Source organism: Crinia signifera, chromosome 19, assembly GCF_055691185.1.
Source record: "Crinia signifera chromosome 19, ASM5569118v1, whole genome shotgun sequence".
Taxonomy (NCBI): domain Eukaryota; kingdom Metazoa; phylum Chordata; class Amphibia; order Anura; family Myobatrachidae; genus Crinia; species Crinia signifera.
In genome coordinates this window covers 15442326-15460938 of record NC_139226.1, presented here as the reverse complement: position 1 = coordinate 15460938, position 18613 = coordinate 15442326, and the positions used below count along the sequence as shown (strand labels likewise).

General features: G+C 50.8%; 1 protein-coding gene across 1 annotated transcript in view; it reads left to right on the top strand.

The window, feature by feature from the left end:
- The window catches only part of LOC146042172 (phospholipase A2 inhibitor NAI-like), a 30206-nt gene extending 20748 nt beyond the window's left edge, over window positions 1-9458 (top strand). The window contains exon 5 of the mRNA XM_083162097.1: window positions 7368-9458. Coding sequence (XP_083018223.1) covers window positions 7368-7561 — 194 coding nt within the window. The 3' untranslated portion in view covers window positions 7562-9458. The remainder of the gene's footprint in view (window positions 1-7367) is intronic.
- Window positions 9459-18613: the final 9155 nt, after the last annotated feature.

Sequence of the window (18613 nt, the reverse complement as noted above, 5' to 3'; positions counted from 1 at the left end):
CGCCACAGCAGTGGCGTTGCCGCACTCGGTGGCTCTTCCAGTCCCCTATCCACTCCCTCGATGAGGCTGACAGGCGGCGGGGTCAGCGGGGGTCACAGCCTCGCCGCGCGCTTCTCTGTGACTCTGGCCGCGGTGGTAAGGAGGCGCGTCGCGTCTCTCCTCTCTTCCCCTCTGGGAGGTCGGCGGGGGTCACACTGCCGTGCGCTGCGTCCCAGGTGCCCTCTCACTGGGGCTGCGGCAATTCTTCCGGCGCCGTCTCCTGCTCTGGAGGTCGGCGGGGGTCACGCCGCTGCTCACTTCTCTTCATGCGCTGCTCTCCTCCTTGCTCCACGCCGCTCCGTTTCTTCCTCCCAGGTCAGTTCCCTGAACGCTCTTCGCTTCCTCCTCCTCTTCCTCCTAGAACCGGCCAATCCCCAAGCCCTCACTCTGTTGTCAGTCAGCCTTGGCGCGAAAGTCGCGGGGAAATATTAACCCCGTGTGTCCTGCACTGAGGTGCGGGTTACTGTTAACCCTTGGTGACCCAAATGAAGGGGTTTTGGGGGCACCACATTCACCCCTGCTTTTTCGGATGCGTGTCCCCGCGCATCATAACACAATAACCATCCTTCTAGGCTCACATGACATTTATAGCGGTAACAATGACAATGTTTTCAGTTTACAATACATAAAAGTTATGGAAAGGCCTCTAATTCTGGTACCGCCGGGGAAGTGTACCCCGAGTACTCCTTGCGGAGCGCCTTAGCTTAGACTCGGGGGCCACCTCCTCAGCTGCGCAAGGCGTGCGCAATTCAACTGGCGGCCTAGGCCTGGCTTGCCGTGGCATAGTGGACCAGCCCACCGTCATCAATAGCTCGAGAGGGTCAGTGGGCAGCGGAGGCGAGAGGATCGCTTCACCATTCGGCTCTTCATCCTTTGATGCTTCTTCTAGTTTTTGATCCGATCCTGGGCGGACGCTGCCGAGCTTCGAGGTCCGGCTACCCGCCATTGTCAACATGGGTTCGACTGCGTACGAGTTCAGCCCCCGCTTGGGGTTCACTTCGGATCTTGAAAGCTCATCCCTCATTGGCTCTCTCAGTACTCGAACCTGAGGGCTCCATAGGCTACATCCGGACGGTTTCCCATTACTTCTTTCTACCCCATCTTCTGTCCCCTTGGGGTACATACCATTCAGTTGGGGTGGATTGTTCGGGGGGTGGTATCGTGGAAGGCTTCGGCGACTTGGGTAATTCCACCAGCGCTTTCTTCTTGTGACATATTGGTTGCCTCTGACGGGGACTCCACCAGGGCCAGTGACGTCAGCTGCTCGGAGCCCCTTTCTTCCCTTGATGATGTTGAATTCCACTGTCTCTCCGGCCCCAAGACTTCGATAAGAATCTCTTGCATTTTTCTTCTCGATAGCTGTGAAGTGGACGAATATATCCCTTTCTGCGTCAGCACAATTAATAAAACCGTATCCCCGTTGTACATGAAACCAGACAACTCTTCCCTGGTTCTTCATGCGGGTCGGAGGGTAACGATCCGATGTGGCAGGTAACTCGCTTGTACCTACATAGTATTGTCTGCCGTAGCAAGCCTGCCCATCTTCGGGAGCTGGACCTACGCTTCCTGTCCTCCCCGAGGCTCGGCCCTTGACCTCGGGGCGTTGGGGTTTAAATCTCCGTCCTGGTCGCAACCTCTCTCTGTGTGTCCGGCCTCTTGGCTTTGGTAGTGCATCGGACGTCCCTGCCCCTCAAACTGGTCGGGAGGCTGCCTGCCATACTCTCGGGGCGCTTCCCACCTACTTCGGGCCGGTCTTTGTCTTTCAGCTCTCCACTTTGGCTCCGAATAGTTCTGTGCCGGCGAGCTCGCCATTCGGCGCATCTCCCTCTGCATCTCTGCCATCCCTACGGCCAACCCCTCCATTTGTTTCTGGAGTGTCTGCAGCGCGTCCCTGTCGGGCCGTTGGCCACCCTGTACCGCCAAGTCGTGGGGCCATTTCGCCTTCTCCGTGCCGCTGGCTGTGGCTCCCGTTGGTTTCACCCCTTCTCTGAAGCCAATCAGTTCCGGGTACTCTTCCTCCCTTCCTTTGGGGTTACCGACGATGGCGAGGGCAGCCGTCTTAAAGTCCCGGAAGGTCTTGCCTGGCATCTGTGACTTCAGCAATCGCAGTTGAACCTTAACGTTCTCTTGGGACGATCCTTCAACGAATTTAATCGTTAGGGCTTCATCAGCGTTTCGTACTTCCTCCGGGTCTACTGCCATGATGGCCTTTAGTGTCTCCTGCAGACTCAGGACGTAGTCCCGTAGGGACTCATTTGGCCACTGCTTGCGGGCGTACAGTTTCATCTTCAGCTCAGGGATGGTTGTCGTTTCGAACGTGGTGAAGATTTTCTTCAGCATGTCCGTCGCACTTTTTCTCTCTTCCATCGGCCATGAGGCCACTTCTCTGCGTGCCGAGCCCGTTAGCTGTCCCATCAGGATTTCCACCTTCTGCTGCTCGCTAGGATTATACATCCGGAACGTGGATTCGATGTTGTTCCTGAAGTCTGCAAACGAGGTCTTCTGTAGCTGGTCATCGTCTCCACTATAGGTCGGGAGCCAAGGGGCCCCGAAGTAGTATGGCAGAGTTATGACCGCAGCCGGTGTTGTGTCTTGGCCGTCCTGTTGTTCTTGATTTTGCGGGTTTGCCTGCTGCACCGCTTCTCCGCCTTGTTGCTGCTCCATCTTTCACCGAGCTGTCACTCTCCTGATGCACCCGGATCCTGTTCGTGACGCCAAGTTTTATGTGGTGGCCGGTGCTCGAAGGGAACGGGTTCCCCTTACCTTGCTACGTCAGGGGCGACTCAGGTTCATCCGCTCTTCTGTTTTCCGGTGGACGGGAGAGGGACACTTCAATGAATAGGGACAACGTTCTGCGGTACAACTCGGATTTATTATGAGATAAAGGTAGCCTGTGCCCACTGACCCTCCCGGCACAGCAGCACTTGGGGTTTAAGGCACGTTAACAAGTAACAACAGTTATGGATGTGAACTGATGCTATTAGGGTTTACTGAATAGAACCATAAGGGGTGACAACCTAATCTCACCACGTATGAGCCCACTAGGGCCTACAGTCTCCACGTGTTCGGGGTACCGTGACGGCATCCTAGGTCAAAAACCCCCGCTTTAAGATTACTACTGGGTCGATTAGTCGACACGGCACCCTTAACACTGAAGGCACACCACAACAATAATTATAACAGCAAGTAATAATCAGATAACTGGTGCACCAAACTAGGATCTTAACTATAGCCCTGAGGTGACGTCACCTTGCATGGGGTTCAGTCCCGGTTAACCTGTGCACAGGGGTTTAGGAAACGGCTGTCCATAAGAGTCATCCAGCACTAGCAATGAACTGCGTTGGGCCTGCGTCTTCCTGCTGGGCAGTAGCACGTGGGACAAGTGACCCACTAATCCAGGAGGGTCAACAATCAATGTATGGCGGTGCAGTACTTCAGCTAAGTCACAAGGTGGCGGTAGCTCCCCACTAATAGAGCAAGGTAGCTGTTAGGGAAGTGTGAGCCGACTGAGTCCCAGCTCGACTTTAGGAACCCCCTCCTCTGCTTAGGGGGTGGACTGTCTGTCGGTGGAGTGTACCCTGACGCGGGCACAGGCGGGTAGTCGGGGTGGCTACCCGGCAGGTCAGGGTCTGTGCACAAAGGAGTGATGGGGGTCACTGCCCCTGAGATCAGGTGCTGGGCACAAGTGAGATGTGGGTTGGCAGGTAACTGGGGCGGCAGGCTATGGGGCCAGGCGTTGGGCACTGGTGGGCAGGGGTGGCTGCCTGGCAGGACGTGGATACCTGTATACCGCTCTCTGGTGCAGGCTCCCGCCCGTCGCGCTCAGCTTTGCGGGGGTGGCGTCCTCTCCTTCAGGGTGACCGCACACCAGTGTGGGCGCCACAGCAGTGGCGTTGCCGCACTCGGTGGCTCTTCCAGTCCCCTATCCACTCCCTCGATGAGGCTGACAGGCGGCGGGGTCAGCGGGGGTCACAGCCTCGCCGCGCGCTTCTCTGTGACTCTGGCCGCGGTGGTAAGGAGGCGCGTCGCGTCTCTCCTCTCTTCCCCTCTGGGAGGTCGGCGGGGGTCACACTGCCGTGCGCTGCGTCCCAGGTGCCCTCTCACTGGGGCTGCGGCAATTCTTCCGGCGCCGTCTCCTGCTCTGGAGGTCGGCGGGGGTCACGCCGCTGCTCACTTCTCTTCATGCGCTGCTCTCCTCCTTGCTCCACGCCGCTCCGTTTCTTCCTCCCAGGTCAGTTCCCTGAACGCTCTTCGCTTCCTCCTCCTCTTCCTCCTAGAACCGGCCAATCCCCAAGCCCTCACTCTGTTGTCAGTCAGCCTTGGCGCGAAAGTCGCGGGGAAATATTAACCCCGTGTGTCCTGCACTGAGGTGCGGGTTACTGTTAACTCTTGGTGACCCAAATGAAGGGGTTTTGGGGGCACCACATTTACACAGATCACTAATACAACAGGTACAATTGTCCGCGATTGTGTAACGTCAGTAATAACAATACCCAGCTCACTAATACAACAGGTACAATTGTCCGCTATTGTGTAACGTCAGTAATAACAATACACAGATCACTAATACAACAGGTACAATTGTCCGCTATTGTCTAACGTCAGTAATAACAATACACAGATCACTAATACAACAGGTACAATTGTCCGCTATTGTCTAACGTCAGTAATAACAATACACAGATCACTAATACAACAGGTACAATTGTCCACGATTGTGTAACGTCAATAATAACAATACACAGATCACTAATACAACAGGTACAATTGTCCGCTATAGTGTAATGTCAGTAATAACAATACACAGATCACTAATACAACAGGTACAATTGTCCGCTATAGTGTAACGTCAGTAATAATAATACACAGATCACTAATACAACAGGTACAATTGTCCGCTATTGTGTAACGTCAGTAATAACAATACACAGATCACTAATACAACAGGTACAATTGTCCGCTATAGTGTAACGTCAGTAATAACAATACACAGATCACTAATACACCTGGTACAATTGTCCGTGATTGTGTAACGTCAATAATAATAATAATACACAGATCACTAATACAACAGGTTCAATTGTCCGCAATTGTGTAACGTCAATAATAATAATACACAGATCACTAATACAACAGGTACAATTGTCCGCGATTGTGTAACGTCAATAATAATAATACACAGATCACTAATACAACAGGTACAATTGTCCGCGATTGTGTAACGTCAGTAATAACAATACACAGATCACTAATACAACAGGTACAATTGTCCGCTATTGTGTAACGTCAGTAATAACAATACACAGATCACTAATACAACAGGTACAATTGTCCGCGATTGTGTAACGTCAGTAATAACAATACACAGATCACTAATACAACAGGTACAATTGTCCGCGATTGTGTAACGTCAATAATAATAATACACAGATTGTTTAACGGAAAATCGCAAAATCAGAAAAATGTTCATTAACTATTTCATTAATATCACAGACCTGTGCAATGTATGATAACACAATCGCAAGAATACACACATAGACAAACAGATGTATAGCACAAATATATACACACACAAACACACAAACACACGGTATCCAGGCTTTAGGTAGACAATCAAAAGGTCAACATAGTGAAAATGTTGACAGTCAAAAGGTCGACATGTTCAAGAGGGTCGACGGTCGGCATGGTCAGAAGGTCGACGTTGTCAAAAAAGGCAATATGAAAAATGTCAACATGACTTTTTTCAAGATCGACATGAGTTTTTCATGATTTTTCTTATAAAAAAACGGACTTGTTCATACTGTACCATCCACGTGGACATAGAGTTAGATTATTATAGAGTGCCCGAAGCAGGGCGAGCGTAGCATGGGGACGCCGTACACTTAAATGGTGTCCATGCCGACCTATATCGACATGGACACCAAAACCATGAAAACTCATGTCGACCATTGTCGACCTTTTCAAAGTCGATCTTTTCAACATGTTCACCTTTTGACTGTCGACCTTTTGACCCTGTTACTATTTTGACCCTGTCCACCGTTCCCATCTCAACATTTTGGGGTAGACCTATTGATTGTCTATCTAATAATCCACCCTGTCAGGTTGTCACGGTGGACAGGGTTGGAATGTTGACACAAGCATTGGGTTGAAAATGGGAATGTCAACAGTCAATAGGTCTGCATGAGTTTTTCGTGTTTATTTTGTCCCGAATGCCGACATAGTCGACATGGACACCATCAAAGGGTACGGCGTCCCCTCGCATGGCTCACTGCGCTCGGCACACTGTAATATTCCTCCATCACGTCGTAGTGGATGGTAGGCATGAAATACTGCCTGTCAGCACATGTCTGCTCAAAAAAAGCGTGAAAAACTCATGTCAACCTGGGGGGGGGGGATAAATTACTTTCCCTGAGGTAAATACTGTGTAATACCCCTTTCACACCAGCCTAATTTCCCGGGTTGGGTCCGGGAACAACCTGGGACTAGCTCTGGTGTGAAAGGTTCCAGGGACAAATTCCCGGGTTAATTTGCCGGCAATTCAATCCTGCTAGGTAGCAGGGTTGCTCCCGGGTCCTTCCAGGGTTACTGGCTGGTGTGAAAGGTGCAGGGACATGTCCCTGCTTCACATGTTGCCTCTGCTAGTGCTGATTGGCTAGCAGGGCAACTTCCTGTTGTGGTAGACACTCACAGACACGCCCAGAGGCAGCATACAGTATGCAGGGAGACAGTGTGCATGTTCTGTGGCACCACAGACCCCAGAAGTTCATTTTAACCCCTGAAAGCCTGCAATGTGTGCCATGTCTTGGACAAATGAGGAGGTGAGAGAGCAATTAATCATTAGAGGGGAAGATGCTTTCAGATGCCTTTTAATTTGTTTTATACAAGTAAACAAAGGCTGAAACACTACAAATGTTTTGTGTCTTAATTATTAATAATCAATAATCTAATGTGAGCCTAAAAAAGGCCATTTCCAATGCTATTCTCATAGAAATACAGGGTCATTCCAGGTTCAGTGTGAAAGGTGCCGACCCGGGTTGTCCCTGCTTCAAAGCTTCAAAAGCATGTGTGAATGGGTCCCAACCCGGGAATGTCCCTGTTTGTCCTGGGAATGTAATTCCCGGGTTTGTCTCTGCATTTCTGGTGTGAAAGGGGTATTAGTGAAAAGAAACACACAACATGTATAATACAATGTACAGCGACAGCACTCATGCAGCGGAACACCGAGCATGTTCTACCATGTACATATCATTCTACAATATATTGCTCATTTCAATGCAAAACTGTTGCCCGCAGCAGCACAGCCGGAACTCATTTCTGTTCTCTTGTAGGGAGCATACTGTCCACAACGATATCACGTGGCTGTGCCACAAAGGAGATGTGCCAACCTACTCACCAAGTGTGGAACCTGGGGACGAAGGTGGTTAATGTCGAAACCAAATGTGCCAACGGTTGTGGTGATCTCCGCCAAAGTCTCTCTCTGCTGGTTCTGTCTGTCAGTGTATTTGTTAAACTTATGTGGTAAAAACAAAACCGGTCAATATTGGTTTTGCTGTCCATGTATATATTGTGCATGTATTATACAAATGGGGATTATGACACTGGAGCTTGCTTTAGCGCTAGGCCAACTGCTCTGCGCATACTGGTGTTTGCACACATTAAAGCAGTTTTAACAGATTTGTTATGGGGGATTTCTGCAATTTACTACCAAAGTTATGTCATTTACAGATGTAGCAGGCGTTGAATTGGTTTGGAGCGTTAGGTGAGCCTATAATGCAGTAAGGAATCACTTGTAGCTTTAATACTGAAATTCCCTGCAATACATTTCTCTGCCAGCAGGTGGCAACCTGAGAGAAGCCCGGAGAGGAGACCTAAATGATAGGGTGGGGGATGCAGGGGGAGGATGATGTCACTAAGCCCCGTCCCATTCCACAAAACACTGTGATTCGCGGGTCTCCGTGAAGAGGGGACAGGGATTAAATTATGTCAAATGACACAATTTACATTATTTTAGCCATGCCCCTCTCCCGGACAGCGCAAATTCAGGCATTTTTCCTTGCGGGGAAGGGGTGTGCGTGGGCTCTGGGAAGATTATGGGAGATAACTGGCTATTCCCATAGGGTGGGCAAGCATGCCATACTGTTACGCTGGGCACACACTGAGCGACAATATCATCCAACGATTTCCCTAGAACTCCACGGAGTCCCCGATGACGGATATTGAGGGTGCACACTAAACTATATCGTTGGGTGATATCCTAAACAACGGACGATACCAATAGTCTTGCAGAACTGGTGTTTCTGCCTGGGAATTGACATAAGGGGCAGGGACATTGATCATTGTTCGGAGCACATACGCTGAATTATATGTTCTTTATCGTCAATGACATAGCCAAAATGTAGCTGCCTCCAGTGTCAACAGAGGGGCTTGTTGTCAACCCGCAGCCACGCACATCTCTGACGATATATAGCATACACACTGGGCGATATACATATAATATCGGTAATAATATTGATATTGTCCATATCGTTAACGATATATCGCCCAGTGTGTACCCAGCTTTAGTTGCCTCCCCAAAACCCTTATTTAAACAATTTATTAAATCTAAATTAAAATATGTTATGTTGTCGTGGTCCAATGTAGTCTGGACCATCATAAAAGGAATTAGGCCAATAAAAACAACAGCACACCCACTTACAGGTGAAAGGGCAGTGGGTGTGGCTCCCTTATTTGCCTTTTTGAACGGTTTCCCCCACAACCCCACCCCCTGGATCTGCCACTGCTATTGACCTTTTTTAACTCTGATGAACTTTTGCATGTTGCCCGATTAAGGTCGAAATGTTGACTGTCTTTTACTATATGTATCTATCAACCGGATACCATAGTGGAGGGAGTTGGGTCGATTTGACACAATACCCTGACAAATTACCAATTTTACTAGGAAACTGGTGGGATGCAGGTGTGGAGACTTCCGTATTTTAATTCATTATTATAATTGTATTTAACCCGCTAGGCAGCCTCTGTGGTCTGCAGTTAACACAGGACAAAGGTTTGGCATTTACAGTGACATTAATATTACACATGAACCAATCATACTGCGCAGACCACGCAATGGCAGCACAATTACAAACGCTAACAGGCATTTTAGTTCTTGCTACATCTGTGCGCAAAAGAGCGACAAGAGGGGAGGGTGAGTCCTTATTAACCAGGACTGGGTATGGTTATGGTCCTGGCGGAGGCACTGGCCGGATGTCCAGGGGAAGAATGTCTGTTTTCATTTTTTTTTTACTTTGGGTAAATTAGAAACAACCCCCCCCCCCCCCCCAATTCTCATTCTGGGTCAGATGTACTAAGCTTTGGAGGGAGGTAAAGTGCCAGCCAATTAGCTCCTAACCTCCATGTTACAGACAATGGGTCAGATGTACTAAGTCAGGCATGTCCAAACTATGGCCCTCCAGCTGTTGTGAAACTACAAGTCCCATCATGCCTTGCTACAGCTTTGCAATTAGGAAATGCTAAAACTATGGCAAGGCATGCTGGGATGTGTTGTTTCACAACAGCTGGAGGGCCATTTTGGACATGCCTGTACTAAGTCTTAACAAGAGATAAATGCAAGGGTGATAAAGAGAGATAAACGTCCAGCCAATCAGCTGCTAACTGCCATGTTACAGGCTGTGTTTGAAAAGAGTAAGTCAGGAGGTGATTGGCTGGACGTTTATCTCTATGTATCACCCTTGCATGTATCTCTTGTTAAGGCTGTATACATCTGCTCCTGTGTTTGACAGTTAGAAGCTGGTTGGTTGCTATTTTATTCATACCTCCCAATTTTGACATCTTATAATTTGGGACCTGCCACGTGAAATGCATGGATGACCCAAAAGTGGGGTTGGGCATCAAGTTTGGTGGGTGGGGCTTCCAACAGAGGGGGCGTGGTCTAGTTCTGTGGCCCCCTTTTCCATCATTTGGGGGCGTACTCCATACCAACCAGTCTTTCTATGCATCTAAGTCAGGGGTGGGAATCTTTTTTGTGCCAAGGGCCGTTTGTATGGGGAAAAATCCTTCGGGGGCCATATGTGAAAATTTCTCTTACAAATTGTCCTGCTGCAGCCGTCCCACGCTCCGGTGGCTGCCGCTGAATAGGACTGACAGTCTCCGGCTGCTGTTGGTTAAGAGGAATCTCGTGAGAACTACCGACCTCTCGCGAGAATTCCCCTGTACTTTGCTCCCGGCAAAGCCGCCAGGCGAGTGGGAGGGCCACTCAGACCAGCTACGGGGGCCGCATACGGCCCCCGGGCCTGAGGTTCCTAACCCCTGATCTAAGTAATTGGCTTGGCTCAGATCCTCTAAATGAAATGTTAAATGATCAATGGCTAAATAGCTTTCTTGGTACTTGTGTATTATCTGGGCGCCCGATTTTGTCAACTCATGACACTACTTAAGGCATGCGATGCGATTTTTCATTGTAAAGACCCGATTTTTAATTGTATAGTCACCCATGGGTGATTTCATACCCCCACTATCCAACTATGCATGGAGTTGATTTTATATAGTGTGGCGAGCGGACGCGGATTACTTTACAGGTATTCTGCGTCCCCTCGCGGGGCTCGCTGTGCTCGCCACGCTTCGGGCTTGGTGGATTGCTGCTCTCGCCACACTATATAAAATCAACTCCATGCGTAGTTGGATAGTGGGGGTATGAAATCACCCATGGGTGACTATACAATTAAAAATCGGGTCTTTACAATGAAAAATCGCATCGCATGAATTGTATGCCACTATATTGCATGCGATGCGATGAAAAAAATCGGGTGCCCAGATATTACACAAGTACCGCTTTCTTTATAGCGGTTATTGTCAGGAGGGAAGGGATACAATACAGCGATGACGGGCCATGACCCTGCCAGCAGGGACGGGGGAGCTAGACATTGCATAATGGTTATTAAGGAGTATGGATGTGGTCACATTGGATTTCATTGCTGTGTCCGTGCGCTGGAGACAAATCAATTCTAAAAATAATAAATCATCAATCTTAAAAACAAAAGGTGTACGTGTGTTACTATGGTCGTCACGTTTATTTCAAAGCACCAAAACATCATTTTACACACAGTGAAGGTTATTCTGGTCAGAACCAGGGTTGAAGCAAGCTCTTACCCAGGTCAAGGAGCAGGGTGAAGGGGGGACCCTGGTCAAGGGACTCGGGTCTCCTTCACAGTATAGAGGAGGCAGCTCTGTCAACTCCAAGCGCTTCCGGTGGAGGTGGAGCCCGGCAGTCCCTGCATCCATCTGCACAGGAGGCTGCCGGGCACAGCCAGAGGGGGAGAGCCATGGGGACCCGCTTACTCCCTGGCGGCTGCTTTGCAAAGGAAATCTCTTAGCACAAGAGTTGCCCTTTGCGATACTAATCACATATATTAGTACAAATGCGATGTGTGGCGGGATGTCCAGCAATTGTTTGGTACATCCCGCAATATGAAACATGCAATATGTTTAACTGGAGCATACACTGGACTTGCAACTAAAAATCCTTTGTAACTACAAGGCACAGCAGAGATCCGCCAGTCATCCTGGCCAACATGATGATGGCAACTGATGTTTAACTCAAATCTGTCCTTTCATTTATGTCTTCCTAGAGTTGCACCGTATCTTACTGTAATGGGAGCTTTTTCTATTGAAGCTATGGAATGATTGCAGCAGATATCGCTCTCTACACTTGAATCCCATCATAGCCCTATCTGTGTGGAGTTTGTATATTTTCCCAATTTCCTCCCAGTACTCTGGTTTCCTCCCACACTCCAAAAATATACTGGCAGGTTACTGCGCTCATAAGAAAAGATAACCCTAGTGTGCATGAATGTGTCTAGAGCACACAAATTGGGCCAAGTGGTTCTTATCTGCCTTCAAATTCTTTGGGGTAAATTTCCTAAGATGGGAGAACAATTGAATATGGGATGTTGTCCATAGACCAGTCAGATTCTACTTCTTATCTATTTAGCAGCTTCTAGAAGATAATAGATGGAATCTGATTGGTTGCTATGCGCAACATCCATCTTCAATAGAACTCCCATCTTAGTAAATTTACCCCTGTGTTTCAAACTGCCAGAGTCCATCTATTTTGGCTACAAATGCAGCCCCTATAGCATGCCAGGTCTGGGCTCCAATGGGTCTGTCACTCCTGCTCCCATTAAAAATGTCCATCCAACAATGGCCGCCTCCTCCTCTAGCATCTTTAATAACTGTCTCATGTGAGGTAGCAGCCATTTTGGAAGGGACATATAGAATGGGGGCAGGTGCTGACGGATGTAGCAATAGCCCTGCAGACTCACAGTGCCCACAGCTACCTGGCACCTCCAACCCACCGTGGGGTCTGTGGGGGCTATTTCATCCCCACTGTCCCAGTAGTGTATAGTTGTCATCAGGTACTCAGGTACAGTGACTCGCCACGCATAGACCAAACAAGTCAGATGGGACCCAAAAAAGAGAAGTCAACTGGCCAGAGGTGGGGCACAAGGATGCAATCACATGACCATGCCCCTGACCAGCCAATCTCTCCACCGGCCACGCCCCTTCAGTGGTGGGTTTTTTAGGGAGCGCTCCCCACTGGGCAAGTTTTTTCTGGGCAGCGCTGCTGAATCGTCCTTCAACCGCTGCACGTCCCTGCGCCCCGGCACCCCGTCCCTGCATGCGGCTACCCGGCTTGTCATAAGCTGGCTCCGCAGGCTGTAATTGAACAGCCGGGGAAGGGGGTGAGGCGGAGGCACGGCAAAGAGGGAGCCGGCTGAGTTCAGCGATGAACTCAGCAGCGCTGCCCGGCGCTAAACAATGGGAGTCTCGAGAATTTTCCGGGCTTGCCAGTCTGGGCAGTAAGGCATAGCCCAGAAAATTCTCGGGATTACCAATGAAGGGGATAACACCGACCTGAAGGCGGCTCTTAAGTCAGAATGGTTGTGGAGAGGAGCCTACAGTAGGTAATTGTGCCCCTTCAGCACAAATATAACAACCAAAAATTATATTCGCAAAATTAAATCATGTTACAGAAACCACAATGACGGGTTCTTAGATTGGGCTATTTGTGGAATAATTACTGGCAGACCACAACTTTCACAACATCAGTCTCCAAATTGTTGAAGTGAATCTCATCAGTTTTCCTTCTGCTTTCTGGCATATCATTTACTTATGCAAATCATAAAACATTCCATATCGTTACACCCAGAAGACTGTAATCATGGCATGCTCCTGTAAACATGGCATGCTCCAGCCTCCTCTTCTTCTGCATCCTATCAGCACTCACAGCTACTGCTAAGTGACAGAACAACACTCACTTTTCTATATCACTATCCTATACTATAAAAGGCTGATGCTGCACCTCACCTCTAGGGGGGGGGGGGGTTCAGGTGTTTTGCACAGCCACTAATTGGCACCCAACGTAGCAATTCAAGTGTTGCTATGTTCAAGTCTGCATAGCCACCAGCACTGATATTACTGTTATCTCATTCCTCATTTTGATGGGCTGGGAACTAGTCATTTTACTTAGTGAGTGATATGGGATGCGGACATAATGGCGGTGTTCAGTGTACGGATGCTGGCATCTCAACTGCCATCTGAACACAGGCAGCGGAACCTCAAAAGACATTTGAATGCTGACACTGGAATACCGACAGCTGGCACCCCGAATATATAACACGATTCCTAGAGCTGCCACCACATCATGCAGTATAAGGGACAGAGCGGAGCTGCTGCACGTGCCCAGTGTACCAGCTTCTTCTACCACATTTACTGTATGTGAGCGTCTGAGTCCTCAATCAGTGCACTGGACCAGAGAGCAGCCACCAGGAAGAAGAGATGGGAGCCTTACCATAAGGTGGGAGAATGTGAGCGAAAGTGCAGTACTGGTTTTATTATATTTGTGTATCTATTATCTTAAGTTTAACCTTTTCCTGACCACTTATTTATATTATATAAATGCATGATACAGCCCATGTTATATATTATCTATAGTATTAGATAATACAGCATTTGTTGACCCCCCCCCCCCTGACGCCACTGTCAGGATTCCCTGTATTGGGATGTCAGGGTTGGTCTTCTGGCCGCTTACATCCCTACCACTCAGATATCGTATATATCACCATAATACATACACACACAGTGGAGGAACTATGGAGGGTGCAGGGGGTGCAACTGCTATGGGGCCCAGGCCTTTGAAGGGTTGGGGGGCCAGAGGGCTCTACAGGCACCACCTGCACACTTTTATTCTATTTAAGTAATGCTACCAAGGCACTGTCAGCGGTGCTGTCCCGTAGCCCCTTCCCTATCAGCGGCAGTTCGGCACTGTGTTGCATTAGTGAGAAGGGGTGATCAAGTTCCCCCCCTTTCCTTCCCTCCCCTCTCTGATGGACATAACTGTCTCATGTGAGGCAGCAGCCATTTTGGAAGGGACATATAGAATGGGGGCAGGTGCTGACGGATGTAGCAATAGCCCCGCAGACTCACAGTGCCCACAGCTACCTGGCACCTCCAACCCACCGTGGGGTCTGTGGGGGCTATTTCATCCCCACTGTCCCAGTTGTGTATAGTTGTCATTAGGTACTCGCCACACATAGAACAAACAAGACAGGTGGGACCCAAAAAAGAGAAATCAACTGACTGGTACCCCCCTTCAACTGGCCAGAGGTGGGGCACAATGATGCAATCACATGACCATGCCCCTGACCAACCAATCTCTCCAACGGCCACGCCCGTTAACCCCTTCAGTGGTGGTTTTTTTAGGGAGCGCTCCCCACTGGGCAAGTTTTTTCTGGGGAGCACTCCCTAAAAAAAACCTACCACTGTGTCCCTGAGTTCGGGCAGCGCTGCTGAACCGTCCATCAGCCGCTGCCCAGCCCTGTGCCCCGGCACCCGTCCCTGCATGCGGCTATCCGGCTTGTCATAAGCTGGCGCCGCAGGCTGTAATAGAACAGCCGGGGGGTGAGGTGGAGGCACGGCGCCGCAGGCTGTAATAGAACAGCCGGGGGGTGAGGCGGAGGCACGGCGAAGAGGGAGCCGGCTGATGGTGACGGGGCTTGAGGTCACAATCTAGTGACCAGCCACGGCGTGAATCATGCAGGACCCGTGCTGCTGCCAGCGCTGTCCGGTAGACATGGGAGCTGCCTGCAGAAATGATGATTTCAGAGCTGGGACAGTCTGCAGCAGCTGAAATCTGGCACCGACAAGGAGACATTCCCTCAATGCTGGAGGTATACATCAGCACCTGAGGGGATGAGGAGGTGGTGGAGGGGAGAGGATGAGATTAGAAGGTATATAGACAGGGCCCGCACCACCACTAGGCAGGATTAGGCATTTGCCCGTGGCCACTGGAGGGCGGGGGTGAGCAGCAGGAAGCAGCAGCAGCAACAGCGCTCCCTCCGAGGAGAGCTGGAAGAAAGCAGCTGGGAGCAGGTGAGTGACCCTGTCCCCCCCCCCCCCCCCCCTGGAGCCCTCCCCTCCCCCTGAGCCCACCCGAAGCCGCATCTCCAACTCCCCTCCCCACGTTGCAACTCCCATCACCAAGGCTCCCCCCCTGTGGAGCGCAGTGGCGGCGGCTGGATCACCATCCCCCCCGTGGAGCGCAGCGGTGGCGGCCGCATCACCCCCCCATGTGGAGCGTGTGAGCTCCGGGACGCCCCCCCCCCCTGCCCCCGTCTGGGCCGTATATAGGGTGGGATGTATTAATATACACTGCCGCCCCTCGCCATGCCCCCCACTGAGATGCCATCGCATATGTACTAACATATACAGCTAGCATTGCAGTGCGGTGACGGAGCCCCCCCCCCCCACGATACCTGTGATGTGGTTTGCGGGGGGGGGGGTCCGTCACCTCCTGGGCTCTGTGGCGGTCCCCGGTGTCTCCTCCTTCCCCCTGCAGCCAGAAGGACATCCCCGGGTGTGACATGCTGCTAAAGGAGGGGAAGCAGCACGGAGGATGGGGAGGGGCGTAAGAGTCTGTGGCAGATGTTGGGCGACAATAGAAGCCCATAGGCGATGACGCGGGGGCCAGGTTTTAGTACATTTGAAAATGTGGTAAAAAGGGTGTTTTACCTCATTTTTGTATTAGTACATCCCACACATAAAGTAACATCCCCCCCCCCCCTCCATCTAACCTCTCTCTCTATTCTGTCTCTCTCTCCTGCTCTCTCCTCTCTATTGTAGTGACAATTGGGGGGGGAGCTTTCAAGATTTTGCTATGGGGTCCAGAAGGTGCTGGTTACGCACCCCTGTGTACAATCAGATATGGGGGGGATGCTCTAACATCCGGACCCCAGCTCCGCCCCCTATCGCCGCCCATCGCATTCATAATTATCGCATATGCTATAACATATGCGATAATTATGGCAAAGGACAGCTCTTGCGTTAAGAGCTGTCCTTTGCGGTGAGTCAGCGGGTCCTAATCGGGACCCGGCGGCTCCCCCTCCCTCCCTTACCCGGCTGCTGGCTGCTGCTGCAGGGGGGGGGGGCTGGCTCTCCTCCTCTCTCTGCACCCGGAAGAGGATCAGTGCAGGGAGGAGGAGGTCACAGGTCCGGGCAGCACAGCTCTGTGCTGCCCGGACACAGGTGATGGGGGGGGGGGGGGGGCGCGGCGATGCGGGGCGGCGGTGAGTCGATGCGGGGTGGCGGTGAGTCTGTGCGGGTTGCGGGTGGGCGCGTTAGAAGCCCATAGGCTTCTATGGGGCATCGCCAGATTTTTTTGCTTAGTGCATCCCAAAATGCGGTAAAAACCCAGATAACGGGGTTTTTACCGCATTTTTAGCTTAGAGAATCTCCCCCATGGTCTGTTTGCATCAGTTTCTGCCCCAGGTTACATTGAATGGTACTTGTGTATTTTGGCGGCGCCCCCGATGTCCGTCGTACGACGAACAGATCGCATCGCATGCCATGCACCCGATGGCATACGATGCGATGCAACGCGATTTTGACCCCCTATACGACCAAAAATCGTATAAGCACCCAAAAGGGTGCTTTTGAGCACCCAAATGGGTGCTTACAATGTTAAATGCACCCCCACGCCACTCCCCCACTATAAACGTGAACCCAAAGCGTGGCGAGCGCAGCGAGCCCGCGAGGGGCGGCGGTACGCGTCCTACGACCTTTTCATACCCCCACTATCCACGTCGGCGTGGAGTTGAGAATAGAATAGTGTGGCGAGCGCAGCGAGCCACCGAGCCCGAAGCGTGGCGAGCGGACGCGGATACCTTCACAGGTAAACGCGTCCCTTCGCGGGCTTCACAGGTATCCGCGTCCGCTCGCCACGCTTCGGGCTCGGTGGCTCGCTGCGCTCGCCACACTATTCTATTCTCAACTCCACGCCGACGTGGATAGTGGGGGTATGAAAAGGTCGTAGGACGCGTACCGCCGCCCCTCGCGGGCTCGCTGCGCTCGACACGCTTCGGGTTCACGTTTATAGTGGGGGGGTGGCGTGGGGGTGCATTTAACATTGTAAGCACCCATTTGGGTGCTTAACATTGTATAAGCACCCATTAGGGTGCTTATACAATGTTTAATCGCATCGCATCGCATCGTATGGCATTGTATGCCATGTACAATGGCATACAATTTCAAAATTGTATGCCATCGTGCACTATCGTACGATATCGCGTCGCATCGCATACCATCGTATGCGTTATGGTATGCGATGCGATGGGCACCGCCAAAATACACAAGTACCCATTGAATTTCCTTACCCCAGACATATACCTGTGTTACAAGATGACCCCTGACCAGGCCACAGAGTAGGGTGACAGAATCTCAGTATATGACTGATCTTGTCGCCACATCCAGTCAGGAATCCATACTGCTTGGCAGGGAGTCCTGACACCTGTCACTATTCTGAGTGTACAAATGAGACTCCCTGTGCTGTCCATACGCCGCGCTGTGAGCTGATGAGGGGGCATGCGACATGGCCATGCAGTTTTTAAATTCCAATTCTGAAAGGTTCTCTCTCAGCCCAGGACTCAAGAATGTGTCACTCTGTCACTGGATATGTAGGGGGTAATTCAGGTTGGCTTGCTAAGCAGCAAAAATGTGCTGCTTAGCGAGCCTTCTAATTCCACCTGCCGGGTGCATGAATGACCCCCTCCCTGCCATGCTACACTTTGCTATGGGGCATATCATTTGATGGTTACGACCATTGAATTATATCTACCCTGGTAGCAGTCTGGGCTGCGGAGTTTGAGAATGGGGGGTCAGCTGCCTGCGATCGCATAGGGACGCCCAGGAAATGCTGGGAATCCCGATTCAAATGCTCCCTGCCCGCCTCCCTCCCAACATCCCACCCCCCCCCCTTCCCGTGTGAGCGCCACGGTGACTCCGAAGAAGCCGACATATAAGCCCTGCACATGCGCATATGCAAATATGGGCAGGGCAGCAACATCGGTCCCAGGTGCAAACACACCAGGGACTAAAAGAAATAGAATCAGGCCCATAATGTGCTGTATTATATGCAGAGGCGGATTGGCCAACCGGGAAACCGGGCCATTTCCCGTTGGGCCGGACCAGATTTCCCTCTGGCTGGGCCGCCTACCTTGGTTCTAAGCGGCCGCAGCCCAGC